This window comes from Aphis gossypii, chromosome 3, assembly GCF_020184175.1.
Source record: "Aphis gossypii isolate Hap1 chromosome 3, ASM2018417v2, whole genome shotgun sequence".
NCBI lineage: Eukaryota > Metazoa > Arthropoda > Insecta > Hemiptera > Aphididae > Aphis > Aphis gossypii.
In genome coordinates, this window is record NC_065532.1 from 18,134,462 (window position 1) to 18,158,644 (window position 24,183).

The following is a 24,183-nucleotide window of genomic DNA, read 5'->3' on the forward strand; positions in this document are numbered from 1 at the left end:
TTTTTTTAATATTCTTAATATAATAGAATTAAATTAAGTAAAATAAGCCTAAGATTACTTATATAGTATAAAAATTAATTAAAATGTTATTTTTGTTAATATTATTCATTTTATTACATAACAATAGAATTACATGTCTACGTCATGTTAAGCATGTGAGTTTATTGAAAAGTATTATTTAAACATATAACTTTATTATTATAAACTTAATAACTTTTCAACTACCTATTATAATAGGTATTATAATAGATGTATACATCTTATTAATTTAAAATTTTTTCTTTTGAGTAATAATTCAACTATACAATAAATATCTTATAGTACGTGATGTATTAATTTATAATATTGAATATAAATAAAGGGAACAAATACATTACGTAAATTAGTATAGTATGCAATAATAGGTACGTGGCATAGTTTTTATAGCTAAATGTAGATGATAGATAATATAAACCTACTTACATGATATTAAATCAATTTAGTTAGCAAAGTAAATGTGTAGTGAGTGGGTGTAATTATTGACATATTTCATTCTTGCTTTTCTCTGAATTGATTTTTTCAGCATGTCTTTTTCCTGCAAAGTGTAATAGTGTATACTTCTATATTTACAATATTATTATAGAATAAAACTGTTTAAAAAAAAAAAATAAGTTCAATAATCATATTTCATGATTTAATATTGATGTCCAATAAATAAATATGATTATACCTCTTAAACTTTTTGCTTGTATTCCCCGTGGAGTCCGATTTTTGGTGTAGCTTCGCTGTATATTATATTATTTTAAAGTTTGCTTTATAACGTAAATCATAGTTAATGAAAATTTATTATAGCAATACTGAATAGTAACGAATAGTATTGTTCAATAACGAATATCTAGTTCCACAATAAGAATGGTTGTATTGACTTTCGTTGTAAGCAGTTTTTCATCCTTGCTTTAAGAAAGTATAAAAAAATATCAAAAATTACAACTTAATATGCTTATGATGTATAAACAAATTTTAATTGAGATACAACACTATTGACATCTATTATTAAATCGACCCTTTATCACGAAAAAAGTATTCACACAAACGTATAAAAAAACTTATTATTATTTAAAAAAAAAAAAACATTATTTTAAGATAAATCAAATCCTTGATTTCTATATAATATTACAAAAATACTCAATAAATCCATAACTTACATATAATAATGTATGATTATTTCTTTCTTCTAATCTCTACTTTATTCATGTTTCCTGTAGGATTGTAATTTTTATTAGTATAATAATATAATTATTGATGAAAGCTAAAAAATCACTCCAATTAGGTTAGGAATTCAAATTCCAATACTGAGCATCGGGCTTAGTACTTTTATGAATATGGCTGCAATACAATATAAAATATTTTGTGTTGTGTTTATTGTCCTCAGTGCTTGATAGTATATGTTGCTTAAATAATGAAGGTGCAATATAACTATTTCATACATCCTAATATACGATTTCACAATGATTTGTCATATTTACATACTTTTAAAAAATACTCATAATTTGTATAAAACTCAAAGTTCTCTTGTATATATTATGATGGATAAATGTAAATCGGATTCCAGTGTTTCTCACCACATTTCATACAACGTGGTCACGTGTAACTAGCAAAGTAATTTCGGATATATCCCCTTCAGATACAATGTTAAACACCGACGAAGAATGGTTGTGTTTGTTTAGTTTCTCAACCGAATAATATAATGCTATAATGTATGTATACAATAGTGAAGAAAGTTTTAAACAACTTAAAGTACTTAAATCTTAGGTAGGTACATACGTGATAGGTACATACATCATTTTAAGTAAACTTTCTATAATGGGCGGATTTGTTTCGACATTTTTTGTATTCTCATAATCATTAATATAATCTAATCTAGCACTTTGTATTATTTATAATAAGTTATAATCCATAATTTTTACTTTTTTTATGCATTCGTCATGGCACTAAGACAATCTATTTGTAAAGTGTATTATAAAATGTTATGGCTATTCAATTTTAAATCGACAAGTTTTTGATAGGTAATTAATATAACTATTTGAACAAAGAATTTATACTCAATACTAAAAGACAATTTTTCAAATATATTTTTATTTTGATATCAACATAAATCACATAATTAATATTTATTTTTTACATTTCTAAATTGTTTACGATATATTATTATAGCTATCATTTTCTAAAATTTAAATGTCTTAAGTACAATAATACATCATTAAGTAAAAATGTTAGGGATTATTTTACTTTAAAATCGTTAATTTTATTAGTACCTATATAATTAAACAAAAATATTTAAATATTATAACGTATATACCAACTATATATTATTCAAATTTTCGTTATTCTGCAAATTTACTAATTTAATAATTTTTATTTATTTTCAGTAAGTATGAATACATAGATGTGAAGCTTTAAGGTTACAAATTCAAATCATGGTATTATTTCTACGCATTTTCCTATGCATAAGTTGTATTGTCTTTAATACATTTACCTTTTGTAAAAGTATTGTTAAAACTGAAACTAGTTTCCTAACAACTGTCGAATTACCTGCAAGTGTCAATACCGAAGTTCCATCTGTAGTGTGGCAACAAATCCAAGTTCCGAACCCAACACACGATTGGCGCTTCAAATCAGATAGTATTAATAGTTTAACATTCCATGATTCAACGGCAGTAAAAAATGTTTCAAAACGATTGGCAATCGTTTTAAATAAAAACTTAACCACGACAAACATAACGAACGCTAACCTTACCAAGACAAAAATTACAACCACTCCAAAACCAAAACCCCCGAAATCCGTTGCTGCTACAACTAAGTCGCCACTCAGTGTCACGAAACCTACGAAATCCGTACAGAAAAATAATTTAAACTACCATGACGTTACGATTTGGCCAAAGCCCGACAAACGACTGAGCGATGCTGCGCAAAAAACGCCCAATGTCAACACCTCGAATCACACGGACGAGATCGTAGTCATGCCGGACTTCAAAACTAAATATCCAATCAATAAGTGGAAGGAACATGGGTTCTACACAGACGATTACATAAAGTTAATTAACATTCATTGGTTCAAATTCGAACCACCCAATGCTACGTCACACTACGTTCTCGGATCGTTGTACGCCGTCATCATGGTGCTCGGTTGTTTTGGGAACGCACTAGTGATTTTCATGTACATCAAGTTAGTTATAAGCTACACTATATAATACATACACTCATACACAGTATATTAGTTGTATATAAAATACGATATCACCAAATATAATATGTTTAAACAAACTTTGCATTATTATATGAGTTATAACTTATAACTCGTTGTTTTTTTTTCAGATGTAAATCGTTGCAAACGCCTGCCAACGTGTTAATTATGAATTTGGCGGTCAGCGATTTCATTATGCTAGCGAAAACACCAGTATTTATCTATAACAGTTATTACCAGGGCCCTACACTAGGAAAATTGGGTAAGACGATGTGAAAAATAAAATATATACAATAGAAACTGTATAATATAATGATTTATAAGTCATTAAAAGCAACAATTTTAAAAATCTACTTATAATACATTAGATATTTATAATATTATTTGTTGTATTTTTATTATTAAATATTATAGTAATATTTAAGTAAAATTAAAAGTATTTGAATGATAATTATTGCATAATATACATACAGTTATTAAAATATGTTTACTCATAAACACTTTTTTATATAAAAACCAAAAGTAGTGCATTTTTTCTAATTTTTTAATTTACGATATTCATAGTCAAATAATTCTGAAATATGTTAACTTCACTCGTTAACTACGATCAAGTACATGAAGTTCACTGACGGAAAAATTATGAAACAACGATGAATGTAATTCAGTCAATATAGATAAAATATATTTGCAAGAACTGTCATAGTATTTTCATAGTCATTAGATAGGTATCTTAATAATCTATAAAAGTATAAATTATCCCCGAGACTTCAATTTATCGTTATTAAGCTCAATTTGTCACTATAACTGGTTTCTACTGTATTCGTAACAAAGCGATATTATTAATTGATATTTAACTTAAGATTTTGGATTTTACCTTTGTAGGCTGTCAGATATACGGATTTTTTGGTGGTTTGACGGGAACTGTGTCCATCATGACGTTAGCCGCCATATCGTTGGACCGGTATTATGTCATAGTGCACCCTCTTAACGCGGCCGTTAAAACTACCAAACAGCGGGCCAGGGTGTGGATAGGCCTGATATGGATGTACGGGTTCTTGTTCTCTATCATACCGGTAATGGACCTGGGGTACAACCGATACGTACCGGAAGGATACCTGACTAGTTGCAGCTTTGACTATCTGACGGACGACAACCAAGAAAAAGGATTCATCCTGGTGTTCTTTACGGCGGCGTGGTGCATACCATTCATCACGATTTCATACTGTTACGTAAAAATACTGAGGGCGGTTTGGGTGACTAGTGAAATGACCGCTAGCCGGTTTGGCCAGGAGGAAGAAAAGAGGAAGACGGAGATAAGACTGGGATACGTGGTGGTGGGGGTTATCTTACTGTGGTTCATATCGTGGACACCATACGCTATGATAGCCCTATTGGGCGTATTCGATCAGAAAGACTACATCACTCCACTAAATTCAATGATCCCAGCGTTATTCTGCAAGGCGGCTAGCTGCATGGACCCTTGGATATACGCCATCACACACCCGCGATTCAAAAACGAACTGACGAAGCTGATGTCGAAGAAGAAAACCAGGAAATTGGAGCGGGATTACGGTATGAAGAAGAGTTGGGGGGGTCAGTCACATTCCAACAAGAGCGGCGTCGTTCACAGGAACCTTTCGAGTTCCGAAGACGAGTGCGTGGAAGAGGTGATCGTCGTGATCGATCCGGACGACAAGAAGATGATACGGCAAGGATCCACTTCCAGTCATAAAACCGAAGAGACCAAAGCGCTGGAGACGAAATTCCCGCCCACCAGGCAAGAGAGTCTGAAGTACATGCCGCCCAGCTGGTACAAACTCCCGCGGACTACGTCTAAAAGCAGCATTATGCTAGACGCTAAACTTACAGGAGACGATAACAATAAGTGATAACGTTCTTGTCGAGCTTGCCAACGAGCCCGCAGTGAACATTTGAAGATTTTAAATGATAAAAGCTGTGATTAAAATGCTAGTCTATATATTATTATATTATGTATAAACATATTATATAATCTGATCTCACACTTGTATTTAAGGAGAATTTACGAACATGTAATTACGCATAAGTTTTTCGTTATGATCGTAAAATATATTTGGGTGCTTATTTATACGCGTTTGTGGTGTAGAATTATAAAATATTGACGTGCACTCCATCACCACATGACAATTTATCATTCGATTTATAGTAAACCATGATATTTATCTTTCATTAATAAGTTAATTGAACACGCGGTCAAGTGCACTTGATATAAAATTATGTACTTTCAAATATTACTTATTTGCATGCGTTTTATACTTAAAAAACGAAAGATAATAAGTGTGATGTTCAGTGGCGTATTTTCAATAATTTCTAGGGGGGGAAGTTTTCAAATTTTAAAAACCCTATCTGGGTAACACAAATTGAAATTAAGATAACACAGCGATACTCCACACCAAAATAACCCAACTAACCTGTCTTAGATAATTATACAGACAGTCTACATCTTATCTACGCATTAAATTATTAGAAAACCCGTAATAAAATATTTATTTAACATTAAGTAACTTTTTTTTGTTCTAGGGGGGGGGGGGGGTTGAACCCGAAAACCACCCCCATAAATACGCCACTGGTGATATTTAAGCATATTTTTATTACAAAGCTACCGTAAGACCATTATTTTATAATAATTATTTATTGTTGTTATTAAGTTTGCACGCATCGATTTTATTTTAATGTCATCCATAAAGATAGTTTTTAGATTAATGTTGAACAATTTTATTGTGTTAATATAAATCTCACTTTACACAATTTTACTAAAAAAAAACAAAAGCAGACAATCAATAATAACCACACACACACACACACACACACATAATATTGAGTACACGCTTTAATGATACTATAAACCTATTTGACTTAATATGAAGCCCATATAATATTATGCTTTAAACCTATGTGTTTTAAAATATTTTTTAGGGCAAATAATTATGCTAAAATTAAAAAACTAACATATTCAAAACTACTCGAGGATTTTAAAATAAAATATTATTTTTAATGGAAAAACATCAGTATGTAGGTAAAACATTATTTTACCAGATAAACCATATACGATATACCGTTAGATAAATAAAATGATAAGTATAATTTATAATAGTTAGTTTAATGACGGTTAACTACGGTGTCATTCTTTTGTGAAACATGTGATTCAAATAAATGCATATCCGGATTGTAACTCATCTTAATTAAGCGTTTATAATTTTGTTTTATACCAACAATCCATTTTTAAATCAAATGTTTCAAAATAAGAAACTAAGCATTTTTTTATTTTTTTTAATTACTTGCATTTACACCTAATATTGATGTCTATAACAATGTTAAACTTCATGTAAGTATATTAGTATTTAATAGTTTTTAACTAATATTTTTACTACCGATAAACATGATATAGAATATAGATACACCTAAACGGTGCACTATTGTTTTAAATGTTTTTAATTATAAAATAATAATAATATTAGAATTACATTGAAATTAATTGTGCTTATAGATATACTTGCCATCGTGCATCGAATTAATGCAAATGCATTACTCTCTCGTAATATAAGGTAAATTATGAACAGGGTGATTAACTTATTTAAGCATATCTTAATTCGTTTTCTAGTTAACAATTATTTTTTTACTATATATTTATAAATGTAAAAAAAATAAAAAATTAATATAAATTCATTTCAGTAAAATATAGTCGATGCAATATAATACAAGATTTTTCTCATTCCTGGAAAATATCAAAACCGTTATTTTGTCCCCTCAGTAAATTATGCGATCCGAAGGTCGCACATTTTTTGATATAATATTTGTACTCCAGTGAATTCCATTAGTGGGTGTATTACAATATTATACGCAGACATTTCTGTGCATTTTTTGAATCACACCAACTACTATAGGTATAAATAGAAACAGACATAATCAATTTCTATCTATGTATAAGCTATATATTATGTTTAACTTACTGTATACAATATACCTACTATAGGTATATATATTATTATTATAGGTACCTATACAACAGTATAACAAAATCCTATTATTTTTTTATTTATACTTAACACATTACATAACATAGGTACCGCAAAAAAAATTATGGATTTTATTTACTGTCTTATAGCTGTTAACAAAATTTCGTATATTTCTGAAACAAATACTTGGGTTATATGATATTATTACATTGATTTCTAAACATTAATTTTAAGGATATATTTTACGTTTGAGAGGGAGATAGACGTATACATAATATGTACGACATACGCATAATATATATTATACTGTTTTTATCTAACTTAAAAAAATTAAGAAAGAAATAATTTTAATGGACAACTAAAAATGTTATGTAAAATAATAAGTTAGGTTAGGCTAGGTACTAGGTAGGTACGTGAAGTTATAACATTTTAACGTTTGTATTGTGGCACTTAAAATAAAAATATTGCATACAATTAAAAGTTATGATAATAAGTAACTTAAATTTTGTATGAGACATTATTACAGTTTGATTAATTTTAGCAAATTAATAAATGTGCCTAGTTTTTAAATAATGAGTTTAAGTATACCTACGTAGTACTTACATAAATTAACTTTTATTAAATAACAAATTTAACTTTTTTGTTTAATAAAATTAATTTCTTCAGTTGACATTAGATATACATACATGTTATAAAGATTTTTTTATATTGGTTTTAAAATCGGTGTATTTAATCATTTATTCTTGAAGTTTCTTTAGTACAGTATAGTATACTACATATTATAATATACATACAAATATACAATTATAATAACTAAATAGTGCATAAAAAGTCTTTTATATTATTATAACCATAATAAATTCTATACTATTACCTAGTTTAAAATTTATTGTGTAATAAAATAATTTAAAAAAAATAATAAATATACATATTACCACTCGTCACTATTGTGATTGCTTGCTAAAGAATCAATATTTGCCTGTAATTTGTGGTCAATTTATAAAATACAAAATAACATATAAGGCAATTATTAACTTACCGATACAATTATTTATATTTATTATTTATATATTTCAATAATTATTGTAATAAAAAAAATTTAAATAAACTTTTTTGCCTAGTATTAAATTTGAGTAATTTGATATGTGTTATGACGTATGAACACCTTATGATTTTAATAAAAACAATGATAATAATCGTTTAAAAAAAATACACATTCGTTTATGTAGTAAAAATATGTTTCATACAAATTATTTAAACTTATAAAACAGATCGACAAAAACCATTAAACTTTATGTTATTGAAAACTAAATTAAATATAAAAACACAAATTATTTATATTAAGCCCTAAACAGCAATACTTGTCTGTACTAATAAAGTAAAATTTAATTTTAATACCTGTCAGAAATATTTTAGAACGTCTGGTTTTAGGTATCAAGAGTATAGCTAATAAATACACATTACACATGTCACACAATATATAAATGGTACCTATTATGTCAAAAGTTATAATAAAATAGTTTAAAATTAGGCATGACCGTATCAGCGCTCGAATTAAAAAAGGACAAGGATGTAGTCATAGGTTATAGCTTCTATAATATATTTTTTAATATTTGTAAAACATATCTAGGTACTGATTATTTTCATTAGAACTAGGATACGTAAATTTTTTTTAAACTTTTTTTTTTTTTACATAAACTACTTTTATGATTTTTACTATTTATAATTAATATATTGAATGAAATTCAATTTAATGAATTATACAACTTGTTATTTTTATTAATTATAATGATGCATAACGGCTAAACTATATAATTTAAATATAATTTAAAAATATGTATATTCATTTAAAAGATACAATTATTATATGTGAATAAAAATTAATATTCAGAAAAATTAATTTATTCATTTATACGTGATTGTTATTGTTGACATACTAATAAAAGTATATTGAAAAGTATATTTTGTTTGGGAATTTATGATTGAAGCAGCTGAAGGAGTATGGAGGGCTTAGAAAATTGGATTGGGTTCAATCATATTTAGGAACGCTAATATTATTCAAGTCTGAGAGTCCTCCCCCTTTTTTTGTTTTTACTATTCGAGCACTGTGGCCATATTTTATTTTTAATATCAGTTTCACGCACAGCACTATAACATAGATATAATTGAGCATCACAAGCAGCACAAATTTGATTACGAACATAAAAAGCTTAAATCACTTACGATTTTTATATATTATATCTATGAATACAACGCAGTACGGTAGAGCTAAACACTATTTTATTTTCGTTTAAAATGACGGATTTATTACCCTTTTCACTAAATAGTAAATACAGAATCAAAATATTTATAATGAAAAAAAAAAATACCACGTATAATATTAATATCATTATTGTTTGTGATTCACTCAAAATGTCATAAAAAAAAAACGTAGTTGAGTAGTATAAAATGGGCACAAACAACAATGTTTAAGTTCTCGTATTAATAATAAGTAGTTATAAAAAAAATAGCAGTCGAAACATTAATACATATTATTACAAAACATGTAACTATTATTCATAGTGGAAAAATACAAAATATCAATGTTACCTACATAATATAATACTTTAATACTTGTCTTTATCCTTGTTCGCTTCACCATTTGTCGCCGGTTCATTCGTAAGCACTGGCTTGTATTTCCTTGAAAAAAAAATAATCAAATAAATAAACATATATAAATCTATAATTATACTGTAATTTATGAATATGAATATATTGTAATTGATGTAAAAGTAAATTTAATTTACTATGAATTAAACAAATAAAATATGTTTCGTCCATTGCATTATTCGTGTTGTTTTTATTTTTTGCTTAAATTATTTAACATACTGAAAGTATTAATCATTTATCATTTACTGTACATAAATCCTAAAATTGATTTTTCCCCGATTTTGATATCGAATTTTTGATTTCAACGTTAATTGGTTTCTTCAAGACCATACTTAAATACAAATAAAATTATAGAAATAATAAAGTTATATAATTTTTACCAAATAAATAAGATATGGCCATTAAGTTATATAATTAGGCATTAAACGAAATTTATCAAGTATTACATCTTGAGACAATAATATTTTCATTTGTTAAAATAACTGACATTGAGTAAAACACTACAATACCTATACATATTATATAGTATACATTTTTTTTTTTAGTTATGGATTCATGCTTCGGTTTTTTTAGTATTGGAATAAGGAATTTGTCTATAAAGTATTGTCGTCGAATGTCTGTTAACACTTTAACGGTATGCCAGATTGCAATCCTTATTCATCGTCCAATAAAGGTTGTCTGTTGAAATTCATTCACACAAACACGATATTATATGCTAACTATTGAAGTATCTACTAAAACACATCCTATAACGTTAATACGTTATAACTATTACGACATAACAATATAACATGTGTTTATGCATTAAATAAATACTACAACATAGGCACTGATCAACATAATAATATACTGCATTACTATGTGAACAAAATAATAGCATTGGGTATTCATTTCGAAATCTGATAAATTAAATTAAAATTAAAGGTGTACATTATTTTATAATTCTTTCTGAATCTAACCGGTGGGTTGAGTTGACACGCATAAATTTACATATTTGAATCGATTAGAATAACTGAAAGTAAATTGAGTATGGACATACTAAATACATTTTGTTTATGAGCAAATTCTTAATTCTACCAAGGATAACATTTAGTATATAATATATAAAATATAAATGTGTTTGTTAAAATAATGGCACGAGCAGCCGATGTTTTAAGAGATTGATAAAAAATAAATAAATAAAAAACTATTTGCAATTTTAAAAGATTTTTTGTCGTTTTTATCGATTATCTATTGAGAAACTTTTATAAAACATCGTGTTTCATTGTCATACAAAAATGGTTAAAAATAAACGACTTCCAACGAATTCGATTTGATTTCTTTACGTTTCAATTTTCACTGCAGACTTTTTCAGAAAGTTAAAAACGATTAAGTACGTTCATTCAATAAAATGTTTTTAAATTCGCTCACTTTTCTGACATAGCAACGAGATCTTCAATGGTGTCTGGCAATTTTCTGTTGAGCGTCTCGGGTAACACGAGCGACCACGCTCCGACCAACAATGCTAGACCGCCGTATATGACCAACGGCATGTTTATCCAAATATCAGCCTGAAAATTTAACCAAAATTTATCACTCATGGTATTATATTATTAAATTATGTGATTCATAAACGACATGCTTAATTAATTCCACTTTAATACATATCCATACCGTGTTGTTGATGTACGGCGCCACAATTCCTCCGATCCTGGCGAAAAACGATCCTACCCCCAAGCCCATATTCCGCACTACAGTCGGGAATTGTTCTGCGGTATATACGTACACGGCTCCGTATGAAGCAGTTATAGCCAGTTTAGCCACCATCGCAAAGAATATAACCAACCACGTATTCGCTAGAAATAAATACAATTTGTAAATTGTTTCCAGCTAATAGTACACATCTTACTAAAATATTACACAATCAAGAACTAACGATAAAATCGGTAAGTTTTGGTGAAATAATAAAACAGTAAGTCACTGTATAGTATCACATTAAAATGTGATAATAATAATCAATAATTGTATAATATATAAACTAGATAAACTATTTACTTTTAGGTATAGCTAGTGTTGTTAGAAGTGCTAATCCGGCTAATATTAGGAACCCAGATATATTTATCTTCCTGCCCCATTTGTTGAGAGTCAATAACAAAAACGTATAAGCCGGAAACTCGACTATACCGGCTAAATTGAACACCAAAAATTGATTTCCCCCAAGATTGGAAGTACTCCAAGACAAACCATAATAGGCAGTGCTGTTTACAAACCTAAAAACAAAAAATTAAAATAACATTCAATTACGTTTATATATATTTTTTGCGTTTTAAAATGCATTATTATTATACTAATGTACCATTATAGTAGTACACTAATTTTACTACTTTATCATATTATGCAACCTACAAATCATTTTGCCAAAGTAAATTATATTTATTACAGAAGAATTTACGTCATATATATTACAGTATTCAGTGAAATTAAGATTGTTTTATCATACTAACTAGATTTTTACAATGATGTATTTTTATAAAAATATCGAAGTATAACTAAAAGTATTGTCTTAATAATAATAAAACGGCATATTTCTTATCGCAGATAGAAAGCATAAGAATAATTATTTTAATCATTTTTAAACACGTTACAATTTTTACTTATACATGTAAACAAGTGTATAGTTCTAGTGAAAAACTATAATTCCTGTAGATTCAGCTCTTTATTCATAATTCACTATTGAGTGCCATTTTAAGAATTTAAAAGTATTAAATTACTATCTATACTGATCTAACATCGAGAGATATTTAAGTACAGATGTCTGTTAAAAATATTTTAATGATAACAAATACGTAAGAATTTTTTTCAAATATTTTTTATATTAGTTTTGATTACTAATTTCTTGCAAATATTTTTGTAGATCTTTTATTTTATCGCATTTCAATCGATTTAAAAAATTTTATTTTAATAAATTATTTATCAAACATATAAATGTGATATAATAAATTAATAGTACGCGTAATACGAGTACAATGCGAAATACTAAATTTTAATTATTATCATCTTCATTTTATCTTTTTTATAATACTCTAGAAGTATATGTATAGACTATAAATCGTAATTTTATAGGTATAGTAATTTATATCAAATATTATTACCATAAAAGCATTATAATGATAGATCTCTTCAAAATCACTGGGTGTTTGAACAGATCAAAGAACGACGCTTTTGGTTGAGCATCGGCCTGTACTATAGGCTTTTTCTCAAAATCACATTCCAACACTTCAATTATGTCTTTGTCTGAAATGTCCACACCATTCACACTGCAAACTTTCTGCAGAATTTTCACGGCTTTCTCCTGTTTGCCGTTAGCCAGTAGCCATCGCACAGATTCTGGTATAAACCTTAAAATTTAAAAAATTAGTTTCATTAAACTTTACTGATGGAGAAACCAATAAATGCATTACTGACCAATGATAGGTCGTGTAGAACAGAGTTGGTATGGTAATAGCCAGCTGAAAATATCTCCAATTACTGTGGAAGGCATATGCAAATGCGGATGTCAAAAGAAAACCAACAGAGAAGAACATTTGTATGACAACGCCAACCACCATTCGGTATTTAGGGCTGACAAATTCCAAGCCTGTGAATAATTGTACTTTTAAAATATTTGAAACGGTAAAATCTCACGTTCTGAGAACATATATTTTGATACACATTCTAGTACAATGTGTCTATTTACATTTAAAAAAAATATCAAACACAAAAACGTAAATAGTTATCAATTATTACGATTATCAATTATGAATGAAAATGGTACCTACAATAATAAATGTTATTTTAAGTAATATACGCTATAAAAAAATCTAATGATTACTTTACACGGCGATAACGCGAAAAAATAAAAAAGAATCAATTATTATTATTCGTGCATTTTTCACGATAAACAGTTTTTATCTGCTGATTAAACAATGAAATATTTATTAGGTCACATTTTAAAGTCCATATTTTTATAGCCATTAACCGTGTGCAATGTACATTTCTTGAATGTTTAACAACTTTTCAGTTTAATATTGAATGTTGATGTCTAAATATAGCTACGAGTTTCGTAGTTATGGTAGACGGCCTACCTATGACATAAGCTGCTAGGTATAATCCTGAAGTAGATGCACCGACCAGCACTCTGAGAAATGTAAAGCTCCAATATTCTTGGGTAAATGCCATACCGCAACCGGCGATTCCCTGCAGCCAAACGGATATTGTAAAAATATTTTTTCTTCCGATCCTGACAACAATAAAAGTTCATAACTCAACATGAAAAAGTATTAAACGTACCTATAGGCTTATCAAAATATTACAATATGGTGAATTACTCAAAGTAAGGCATTATTCGAAAAAAATATTTTCCAAATAAATTTGTAATCAAATGAATTTTTACAATCATTGGATATTTTTCAAGTATTTTATTAGATCAAATATAATTATAAGAAGAGCATTTCAAATGATTTTAAAAAATATATTAAAATACATAATATAATATGTACTTGTATAATATATAGTTACTTAGGTATGTGTTCGAGTTATCTAGATAAAAATGTGCCCAACTCTAATATTTTATGGCGTATAAATAAAATATTTATTATATAATATACCATTATACTAGTGTCCGTATGTTGATCACTTAAAAAAATTAAAGATAATGATAATATTGAAATACATATTTTATTACCTAAAAAAAAAAAGATATTAGTATGAGTTCGATAAAAATGTGTAAATAAGTCAAAATATTTGTTTAAAATTGTACACGCCGATTGGTCTATATAATATATTTTTACAAACATCTTATATAATTCTTAATATTACTTAAAACTTCAATGCAATTATTTTATTTAGCATTATTCTTTTTTAAGAACACTTAAAAATAAATATGTACCTATTTTATTAATATTTATAATATATTTTGCTGGCATGCTATTATATATAGATGTTTTAATTAGTGTAAATTATATTGCATAAACGATAAGATTATTCATGGATAATAAAATTATTCAAAGGAAATAAACGTAACAAAATGTTTTATTGTTTTCAATTTAGCAGTAAAACTGTATAATAATTAGTATATATTATAACATTTGAAGTAGGTAGAATTGAACCGTCCTGTCCGTAAATTCTATTTTAAACGTATCCATAGATATTGGCTATTATTATTTATTACATACAGTATTATATAACATAAGTTGTATTTAGTGTACAAAGATTAATAAATATAGTAATAGTAGGTTTCTTAATAAACAAAATATATATATATATAATATAATAAAGTTTGATTTACTAAGTGTGCATTCTCCAATATTCATTTAATAATGGATTTAATCAATCTCTGATTTTTGGAATTTTTTTAATACTCCCTAAGATCGTATTTTTAAATTCTTGAGATATTTTTGTACCATTTAAGGAATGTCCTTTGGTGATATAAACTTTTGTTTTTCAATTTAATATCCTTTCATTTTACTGCAAATTCTTTATTGGACATTTTTTTTTTTTTTAATTTTGATTTAACTACCTAATTCAAAATGTAAACGAGTAGTTTCTGAATTACTAAAATATTTATATTTAAGATAATAATCCATAAAAAATGGTTTAATAAAAATATAAAATACATGTAAAATTAAATCTAGTATTTCATTATACTTGGACCATTTCAATAAATTATAGTAGTATTATTTGTTTGTTGATAGTATAAGAATACAAGATCGATATAAATTACTAATACTTTCTAACTAATAGCACCTATATCTTATAGCTTCCAAATCTAATGTCATGGTACCTATAGTATCGTACTGTGCCTTTTACTGTGGGTATACATGAATATAACAACTATATAACATACAAATTGTTTACATATATTATTAATTTTAAGCGTCAAGATTTACGTTACTATAAAATAACTCACCGGTCTGACAAGTATCCAAATATTATTGATCCCAACATGACACCGACCATGAGCATAGAGTCTGCTGTACCTTTGTACCAAGCTCTATCACAGACCAAGTTGAACTGTTCAAAAAAATTGACCACTTAAGACGAGTGTAAAAGAATATATTAAGAACTTCAAAATTCACCTCCATTACTGCTGTATTTTGGAATGTCTCCTTATCGTATACCCACCGGTGGCAATTTATTGTATGATTCGCTGGTATATTGGACGAGTAATACGCATCAGTGAAATTCGTGTCGTACATTTTACACGAAGAAAAATGGTCCAACTTATAATCGAATGGATATGACATGTTCATGATGTTAATCGGCAAAGTATACGAAGCATTATCGAGCTCACCTGGTAATTGACATCTATGACAGGAAAACAATATTAGTAATAATTTATATTTTATAATGTTTATATATAATAAAATATATTAATAGATATTACTAATCGTAAATATAATTAATTTACCGGATGGCGAATGATAAATTTAACGTAAAACACTCATTTTTTTTTTCAAACATTATTAACGTTTCAAAAAAAAATTTTTAAAAGTAGTTTAAAAAACATATTTCTAATGAAATATATTATTTCTATTTTTTCTTCTTTTTTTCCTAGTGTTTACAACTCTCCGAAAAATTTTTCCGCTAATACAACATTACTCTATCTATTTCTATCATGCATAATTAATTTCCACTTAACTAATTATACATTCCTTAGACCTTCCTCAACTACATCAATCCATTATCTTTTCCTAGATCTTTATTTTACTATTTTTTTTATTTTTTTAATGACAAAATGCATTTATAATTTTTTCATATTAGTGTTTTCTATATTAATGAATGTCTTACGATAAATATATAACTATGTACATATAAATATAAGGTACACGAGTCTAACGTGTCATTGAAATTAATTACCTGTGATCAGTTTTGGCTAGGATAAAGACTCCAGCCAGTTTATGCAAAGCACATGATATAGCAGGTAGACATAAAAAGAAGTAAATTCTTTTCTGGTACTTCCCAAAATCTCCAATTTTGTGTAATAGGTCGTCGTAAGTCATTTTTTTTTTCTATATTGCTATCCAATTAATTGCAGTATTTTTGTTGTTATAATTCTGTATACATTCATTCAGTGTTTGCTAAAACATAAAAAAAAAACGTTCATGCATAGGTATATTTTTATATTTTTTTTTTTGCCTGACACAACGTGTAAATAGAATCATTAATAGTATTGCAAATGTTTTATATTCATCAATACGTCTTAATAACCAAACAAACATAATAAAATTAAATCCTTGTTAAAAAAAAAGATTAACGTCTCGTATCATTATATTAGGGCAAACTAAATTTTTTGCAGATTAGCTTATTCGGCTATCTTCAATATTAGTTGATACATATATATATAATATATATGTCTATAAAATCTTAATTATCGTACTCCCAACGCACACGCTCACAATAAACAAAAATTAATAATTATATTGATACGTATATTATATAAACGAGATAAAAATATTAAAACATATAAGGTACCCGTGATACTTATTGCAAATTCAACTAAACAGCTACAACTTTTTGAATTTTCCTAATTTATACATATTTCATGTTTTTATCTAAACAACTGATCGAAGATTGAACAGTAATTTCTCTGTTTATAATGTGAATTTTCCAAAATATTATATTATATGATAGTTAATATGTTTATAACTTAAACCTATCTATCTTAATAAGAAATCAACAAAGTAGATTCGATTATATCACACAATGGTCTATCTGTATTCTGTACTAATCCAGTGGATGGTATAAATATTTTGCCTATAAATTATGACTGTTGCCTTAGATAAGTGCATTTGTGACGCATATTATGCATAGATATACTATAACAGTACATAAAACACAAGTACCTATGTATGTTGTATGAATGATGCATTAAATGTAGCAATTATTGCTAAACTGCTACGAAATAAAACGGATCAAATTCAATTATTGTGTTTCTGTAAAATAAAGAAGACATATTTAATTCTGAGAGGAGCGATGCGATGAATGTATTTTAAACTTATTCACTTAAACTTACAATTTTTTATTTTATATGGTATAAAATTTTCTACACCTGGAACAGTAAATGCATTTTATAATATTAAATTGTATATTAAATTATATCGGTCCACGTGTACAATAAATAAATGGGTAAGTATTACCTATAGCATAGGTAGGTAGTATAAGAAATAGCAATAATAACTTTCTGTTACCGCGTGCTAATGTGTATAATGTATATTATAGAAACACAAGTAAGTAAGTATTATATAATGCTAGTGATATAAAATTTTGCAGGTCTTGTGATCATTTTCAGTACCAAACTATAGTCATACCTTATAGTATAATATGTATATTACTATACATGAAGTATAGAGTACAATATTATAGACTATATAGACCAATACAAATTACAACACCAAAAGTACTTTATTACACTGCTGAAGGTCTTTTGACCAGATAATAGGTACAATTAATCGTTATATACCTACTCAGCCTATACAATATATAATACGGAATTAAACTACATAAAAATTTATATTGTTAGCACAACAATATAATATTGTAGGATGTCGACCGTTATGCGTTGACAAAATCTTTGAAACGTCTTTACAGTGAAGATTATTGCTGCCATATAGTGGACTGGCCATAGCGGTGTGTTGAATATAGACCTAATCAGAGCTCGTTGTCGCAATAATTGTCATATTTCTGTTACCTAATTAGAAACACAATGGTTGTAATTGTAATAATAATAATAACAAACGTCTGTTGGAAACGCCAGTATTGCATTTCGTACAAATTTTGCAGTACGTAGGTATAGAAATATAGATGAACGTGAAAAAACGAAAATAAGAAACCTTCTATAGAATACACATTACACAGCCACAGTAGGTACTTGAATAAAAATATTCAAATACATTTTAAGTACCTATTCAAACGCGCATATTTTAAATACTTGTAAAAAGTTGTTGCGCGTAGTATTTAAAATACTTTTTCAAAGTACCCTTATTTAACTGTATATACTTTTTTTCTTATTTATGTAATTTTACCATTTGCAATTGAATTATAAAAATAAAAAATGAAATGAAAAATGTTCATAAAATTTAAACTATAGAATAAAATGATTCAAATTTACCAAAAGCTTTATTTTAATTGTATACGTAGTTTTAATATTTACAAATAATTCCAGAGGCAAAAATCATATATTTAATTCCAAGTACTAAAGTAATAAAAAAAATCTATCTACTCATATGATACATAGTGGAAATATCTTTAAAGAAAATATTTTTAAAAAACTGAATTATTAAATTCTCTTTCTTACAATCGAAACAAATATTTTTTCCAAAACAAAAGTTTAACATAAGGTCACATCAAAAAAGAATGATCAAAGTTCAAATTATTAAAATATTGGATGATATTCAAATATAACAACGATTTTTAAATTATTCATAGAAACTTGAAACCTTCTACTCTTACTTAAATTACCAATTTCTATACACAGTGAAATTTCAAAATTCTTTGAGTGATTTCAAATTATTTATAACACAAACCTACTATTCACGCTATAATCTATATAGTATGTAAGTATATTTGATTTTATATAAATTAATAACAACTTGTAAGTTGTAATATTATCGATATAGAAATAAATAATTAGGTATTATATTAATATAATATCATATGCATTTTTTCTGCTTTTAGTGTGGTAATTTAATGATAGTTTTCTATTTAAGTTTATAATACATATATCATTTAAATATGGAACTATAAAAAATATATATATTATTTGGCTCAAGTAAATTCAATTTTTTCTATAATATTATTTTAGTTAAGACTATTAATAAATTTACTTAACCTAAAACGGGTTGTAGTTTAAAAAAATAAAAAACCAAGAAGATTGATTCTATCATCATCAAAAAGCAATTAGATTCCAATAAAAAAAGAAGTTTTTAACATTTAAAATAATAAAATGAATTTTATTGTTGCCACAACTTCATGATCAAATATCAATAGGTAGTATTTTTTCGTCCACGTGTACACGGACTTCGTGTTCACGTACGTATTAAATCACATTTCCAATCTAGGCCTCTAATCAATACGAATACGATTTAAATTGTCATAAAAATAAAACCATTTTTCGTATCTTTTTTTTTTTTGTTATTTTTGTAATTTAATTTTATTGACCCGTAAGTCAACGTCAAAACACTATGAGTACCTATGTGAGTCTTGACATCATTCAGCTTTCATTCTGTACGTATATTAACATATTATACATTGTATAATATTACATTATTATACAATATACATACATAGTATAAGTACACATAGGTGCCTATAGGCTATAACCCATAATACCTATATAATATTATACAATATAGGATGACTCATCAAGTTTATTCACCACTCACCCCTTTTTTCTTCAATAATGCAGTTTTTAAAAAAGTAATTGTTGTATAACTTTTGGAATTTTCAAATATATTAAAGATCCTATTTTCAAAGTCTGGAGACTTTTTTTACTATATAATCCTATAACTCGTAAACTATACTCATTCAAATTTTGAATTAGGTACATAAACATTTTGGAAAATAATGTTCATAATAGATGTAATTATATCTATCAAAATAATGTACAGTAAATAGGATTCTTATTTAAAATGTAGAAGTTTGTACCGCCACAGAAAACCCTTTTAGTAGTAAATACAATAAAACCCACGAATTTAAAAATATGATCTATGAATATTGAGTATACTTTAAAATTCCAAAAATCAATTTTTTAATAAATTCTTTATTTAAATAAGAAAAAATAAAAGTGTGAGTTTTTTGTTTTCACGAAAATATATTATTTCAGTTGTTAATTAATAGAGTTTACTTTTTTTTGAAACGCGTACAAGAGCCTACGAGTTCAACCTTATTAGTGGGAGTCGTAATTGTTTATTTATCCACTGTGTACTATATAATGGTATAAAACACGGTGTCTCGCGCGGATCAAGGGAGGGGGTAAATGATTTCTGAACATTGAATTTTTGGATGCGTCTATAAAGGTGTGTCCTTTTCGGCGGTGCATTCCTGTACTTACAAAACCTAACAAATGGGAAACTAAAAACCACAGTAAACCTGCGCATATATAGTATACGCGGAGCTGTTTTAATTAAATATCTATACATAATACGTATGAAAGCTAAGTGTGTATGATAATTGGATACTCGATCTCGTTGCGAAGTAAAATAACGAGCAATTATAGAGCCGGCTAACAATATTATAGTATTATTGCTTATAGCATTATATTAATACGCGGCATCGCGCCGAGCACATGCAAATTTATTTTTGAACGGCAGCCGGGCGCCGTCAATCAATATAACGGCGACGTACGTCGGCGCACGCGCTTCGTTTGTTACTTTATAGTCTTGCAACTGGCTGATGCACCGCGACAATGATATTATACAGGCCTGCGGCAAGTACAGTATAGGTACTACACCAGTTTTTACGATATTTGTGATGGTTAATAATTGTCAATGTCTGTATAATAATATTACGCGTGATTACATGGTTGCGAGTTGTAGTGTGTGAATCGCTATTTCATGAATTTATAGTATCTATAAAAATAATAACAATAATAATTACCATCAACTACTGCTGCAGCAGAGACCAAGAAGCCCGATGTCGCGATTCGACAAAACCCCGGAACGTCGTTGTCCGCCGTATTCGGAATGAAAAAAAAAAATGGAGAAAACGAAACAAAAACCATACACACACACACACACACACACGCGCGTTTTTATAATAACAACGAGATGAATAGGTCGACGACGGATGATATTTAGCGATGATTTTTATTATTATTATTGTTAGTACGATTGTTATTACTATTCGTTTACGGAAATCGATTGACGGAAAAACGGCCGTGAACCGTACGCGGTCGCGCGCACTGCGATGAATGGCATGGCCTACTCCTATATGGCGATTATATATACCTACCGGCGCCGCCGTGGCAAAGACCTCTATACGACACAATCGCGCGTTTTAACACAGCTGCAGCTCCTGCGTCTATATTTACGTGCGCGGCGCGCACACTACATTTTGTTATCATACAGAGCGATTCTTCCGTTTTTCGATCGGTAAACGATCAAATTAACCTTATACGTTTTTGAATACATATTTTTTTCATATGTTCCATGACCACTGTCCACTATTATTACTCATCAATCACAAAGTACAATAAGCTTTTGATGAAAACAAAATTCTTTTATCCCATAGTCGTTATCAACATTTCTCCGTTAACCCGATGACGTTACTTTTTAAAATTATCACATAGATATTCTTTTTAATTTCATACTCCGAAGAAGAATATTTTTCTGAGAAAATTTTGATAAATAAAATACGAATATCTATAGCGACTACAGTATGGTTCATATGATATAATTATTTACTATACAATAATTAGTAATTTTACATTTTAGAGCGGAGAGGCAACATATTGGTGCACTGTTAATAATACTATTATTACCTATTATAGAGGTACCTGCTACCTACTGTTCATTTGATTTAACTTAAAAATAACGTCGATAAAAAATGGTAAAAAATAGAGTTATATTAAACTTTTTATTGCAATTTTGGCAAATTATTTTGCAATGACTTAAAACGCGTATAAAAATATATTATATATTTTTCGAAAGAGCGTTCATTTTACGGTAGGTCCTAAGTGATGATGCTTGATGACAAAATAATAATTTCTTATAATATGCTAGCTCATGATAAACATAATAATATACACGCTTTAACGCGTTTACAATGGACATACAATTAAAAATACTATACACTACTGTTTACTACAATATAAATACCAACGCGTCAAATTGTATTATGCATAGTGTGTATAGTGTGTAAAATGTAAATACTGTGAACACATACTATTACGTCGCTGCCAATCCACAAGTACGATTAGTAAATTGCCACACGCCATAGCTCCCACGTGTTTTTTTTCAATCGGACGTGCTGTTTAACATCTATTATCGTAAAAGCCAGTCCAATAGTATTCCTGGTTGACAGACTCTCCACTCTCTCTTTCTCTCTCATTCACTCGCTCACGCTATGGACCAGCAGCTTATAGTAACGTCTGCTGTGAGTGACTATGACTCAAGCAACGTTACGAGATAAAATAATAATATTATGTACAGTATTATAGTATGTATGAGGTTTTCAACGTTTCCGTAATTGTGTCGCATACGTGCACAACTTCCATTGGCACAACGGTGGCCGGTGGGATTAAAACATAAAGATGAAAATTTTATTAAAAATATCATACAGCGCTCCAAAAGTGTAAATTGCATAAATAATAACCTAATGGAAGTTCAGCCTTTTGAATATTATTCTAAAAGTAGCACCAACAACTATACATAGAAATAAACATCCGTATAATACCCATCATAATATTTTTCTTGAATAATAATTCGTTATTTTATATTTTCAGTTTAATATCGGAAGTATAAAAAAAAGAGATTAATATACTGGGTAATGTAAAATACTCATAATTTCAAAAATTACCTATCAACCAAGTTTTTGAAAACTATAAAACTTAAATTTTTAACGAAAATGAAGATTTTTAATTCTTTATTCCAAAGTAAATATGAAAATCGAATTTTGGACTATTAGTTTTACGAGTTACAATTATTTAAAATATTGACGAACGGATTAGAGTAATACACTAGACTGCAGAGGTATTCAAACTTTTTCATCCCAAGGCTCCTTTGAGTCTTCACAAAATATTAACGGCTCCCAAATTAAAAATGACAAAAACATCAATATTTGTATGAATGTAATTTATATTTTATAATTTATACTAATTATTTATTACTCGCGACTAGTACTGCCAAACACCACCTACGCACTGATAATTTAACGATGACAATCGATGGTTACAAACTTACAACATGGACTATTATTATTATAACTTTTTAGCCGCTATACTGCTATAATAATAGTAATTGGTTGTAATAATAAAGTACTATAAATATAAAACTTTAATTTATCGCTATCGCTATAACATTATGGAAACAAATTAAAGCTATATTTAGCGAATGATTAGTGTAGACAATTCAACGTTTCCCAACCGGTATGCCTCAATGATAATAATAAACGTTTTTCGTCAAAATATTTATTGGTTTTCAATTATATGACGTGGCTCCCTTTGACAACTCCCGCGACGCCTCTGGGAGCCGCGACGCACAGTTTGAATACCTCTGCACTACAGCAATACAAAAAGTGATAGTATTTTTTTCGCTAACTACATTCTACTAACACTAATGAAGTAATATTGTTATTGTTTAA

General features: G+C 27.8%; 2 protein-coding genes across 5 annotated transcripts in view; one reads left to right on the forward strand and one right to left on the reverse strand.

Annotated features, from left to right (window-relative positions):
* LOC114125427 (melanopsin-B-like) overlaps positions 1-5,332 on the forward strand; it is a 36,497-nt gene extending 31,165 nt beyond the window's left edge. For all 4 annotated transcript variants that reach the window (XM_050202900.1, XM_027989065.2, XM_027989064.2 and 1 more), the window contains 3 exons: positions 2,409-3,205; positions 3,355-3,485; positions 4,106-5,332. In XM_050202900.1, the coding sequence (XP_050058857.1) occupies positions 2,457-3,205; positions 3,355-3,485; positions 4,106-5,112 (1,887 nt within the window). In that variant the 5' untranslated portion in view covers positions 2,409-2,456 and the 3' untranslated portion in view covers positions 5,113-5,332. The remainder of the gene's footprint in view (positions 1-2,408; positions 3,206-3,354; positions 3,486-4,105) is intronic.
* A 3,081-nt stretch (positions 5,333-8,413) lies between these two features.
* Positions 8,414-21,827, reverse strand: LOC114125429 (organic cation transporter protein). The gene is made up of 11 exons (XM_027989066.2): positions 21,481-21,827; positions 16,744-16,964; positions 15,963-16,191; positions 15,794-15,897; positions 13,971-14,125; positions 13,312-13,483; positions 12,999-13,244; positions 11,902-12,116; positions 11,521-11,702; positions 11,278-11,417; positions 8,414-9,897 (listed from the first exon to the last, which is right to left on the reverse strand). The coding sequence occupies exons 2-11, from the start codon at positions 16,884-16,886 to the stop codon at positions 9,825-9,827; spliced, it is 1,659 nt and encodes a 552-aa protein (XP_027844867.1). The 5' UTR covers positions 16,887-16,964; positions 21,481-21,827; the 3' UTR covers positions 8,414-9,824.
* Positions 21,828-24,183: the final 2,356 nt, after the last annotated feature.

Bases quoted from the DNA above. Each gene is read 5' to 3' on its own strand.
- LOC114125429 (XM_027989066.2), bottom strand. From the start codon at position 16,886: ATGACTTACGACGACCTATTACACAAAATTGGAGATTTTGGGAAGTAC. The intron at 13,245-13,311 runs GTCAGTAATGCA...TTAAATTTTAAG, and splicing joins TTCTACACGACCTATCATTG to GTTTATACCAGAATCTGTGC. The intron at 12,117-12,998 runs GTAATAATATTT...TTTTGTTTTTAG, and splicing joins ATCATTATAATGCTTTTATG to GTTTGTAAACAGCACTGCCT.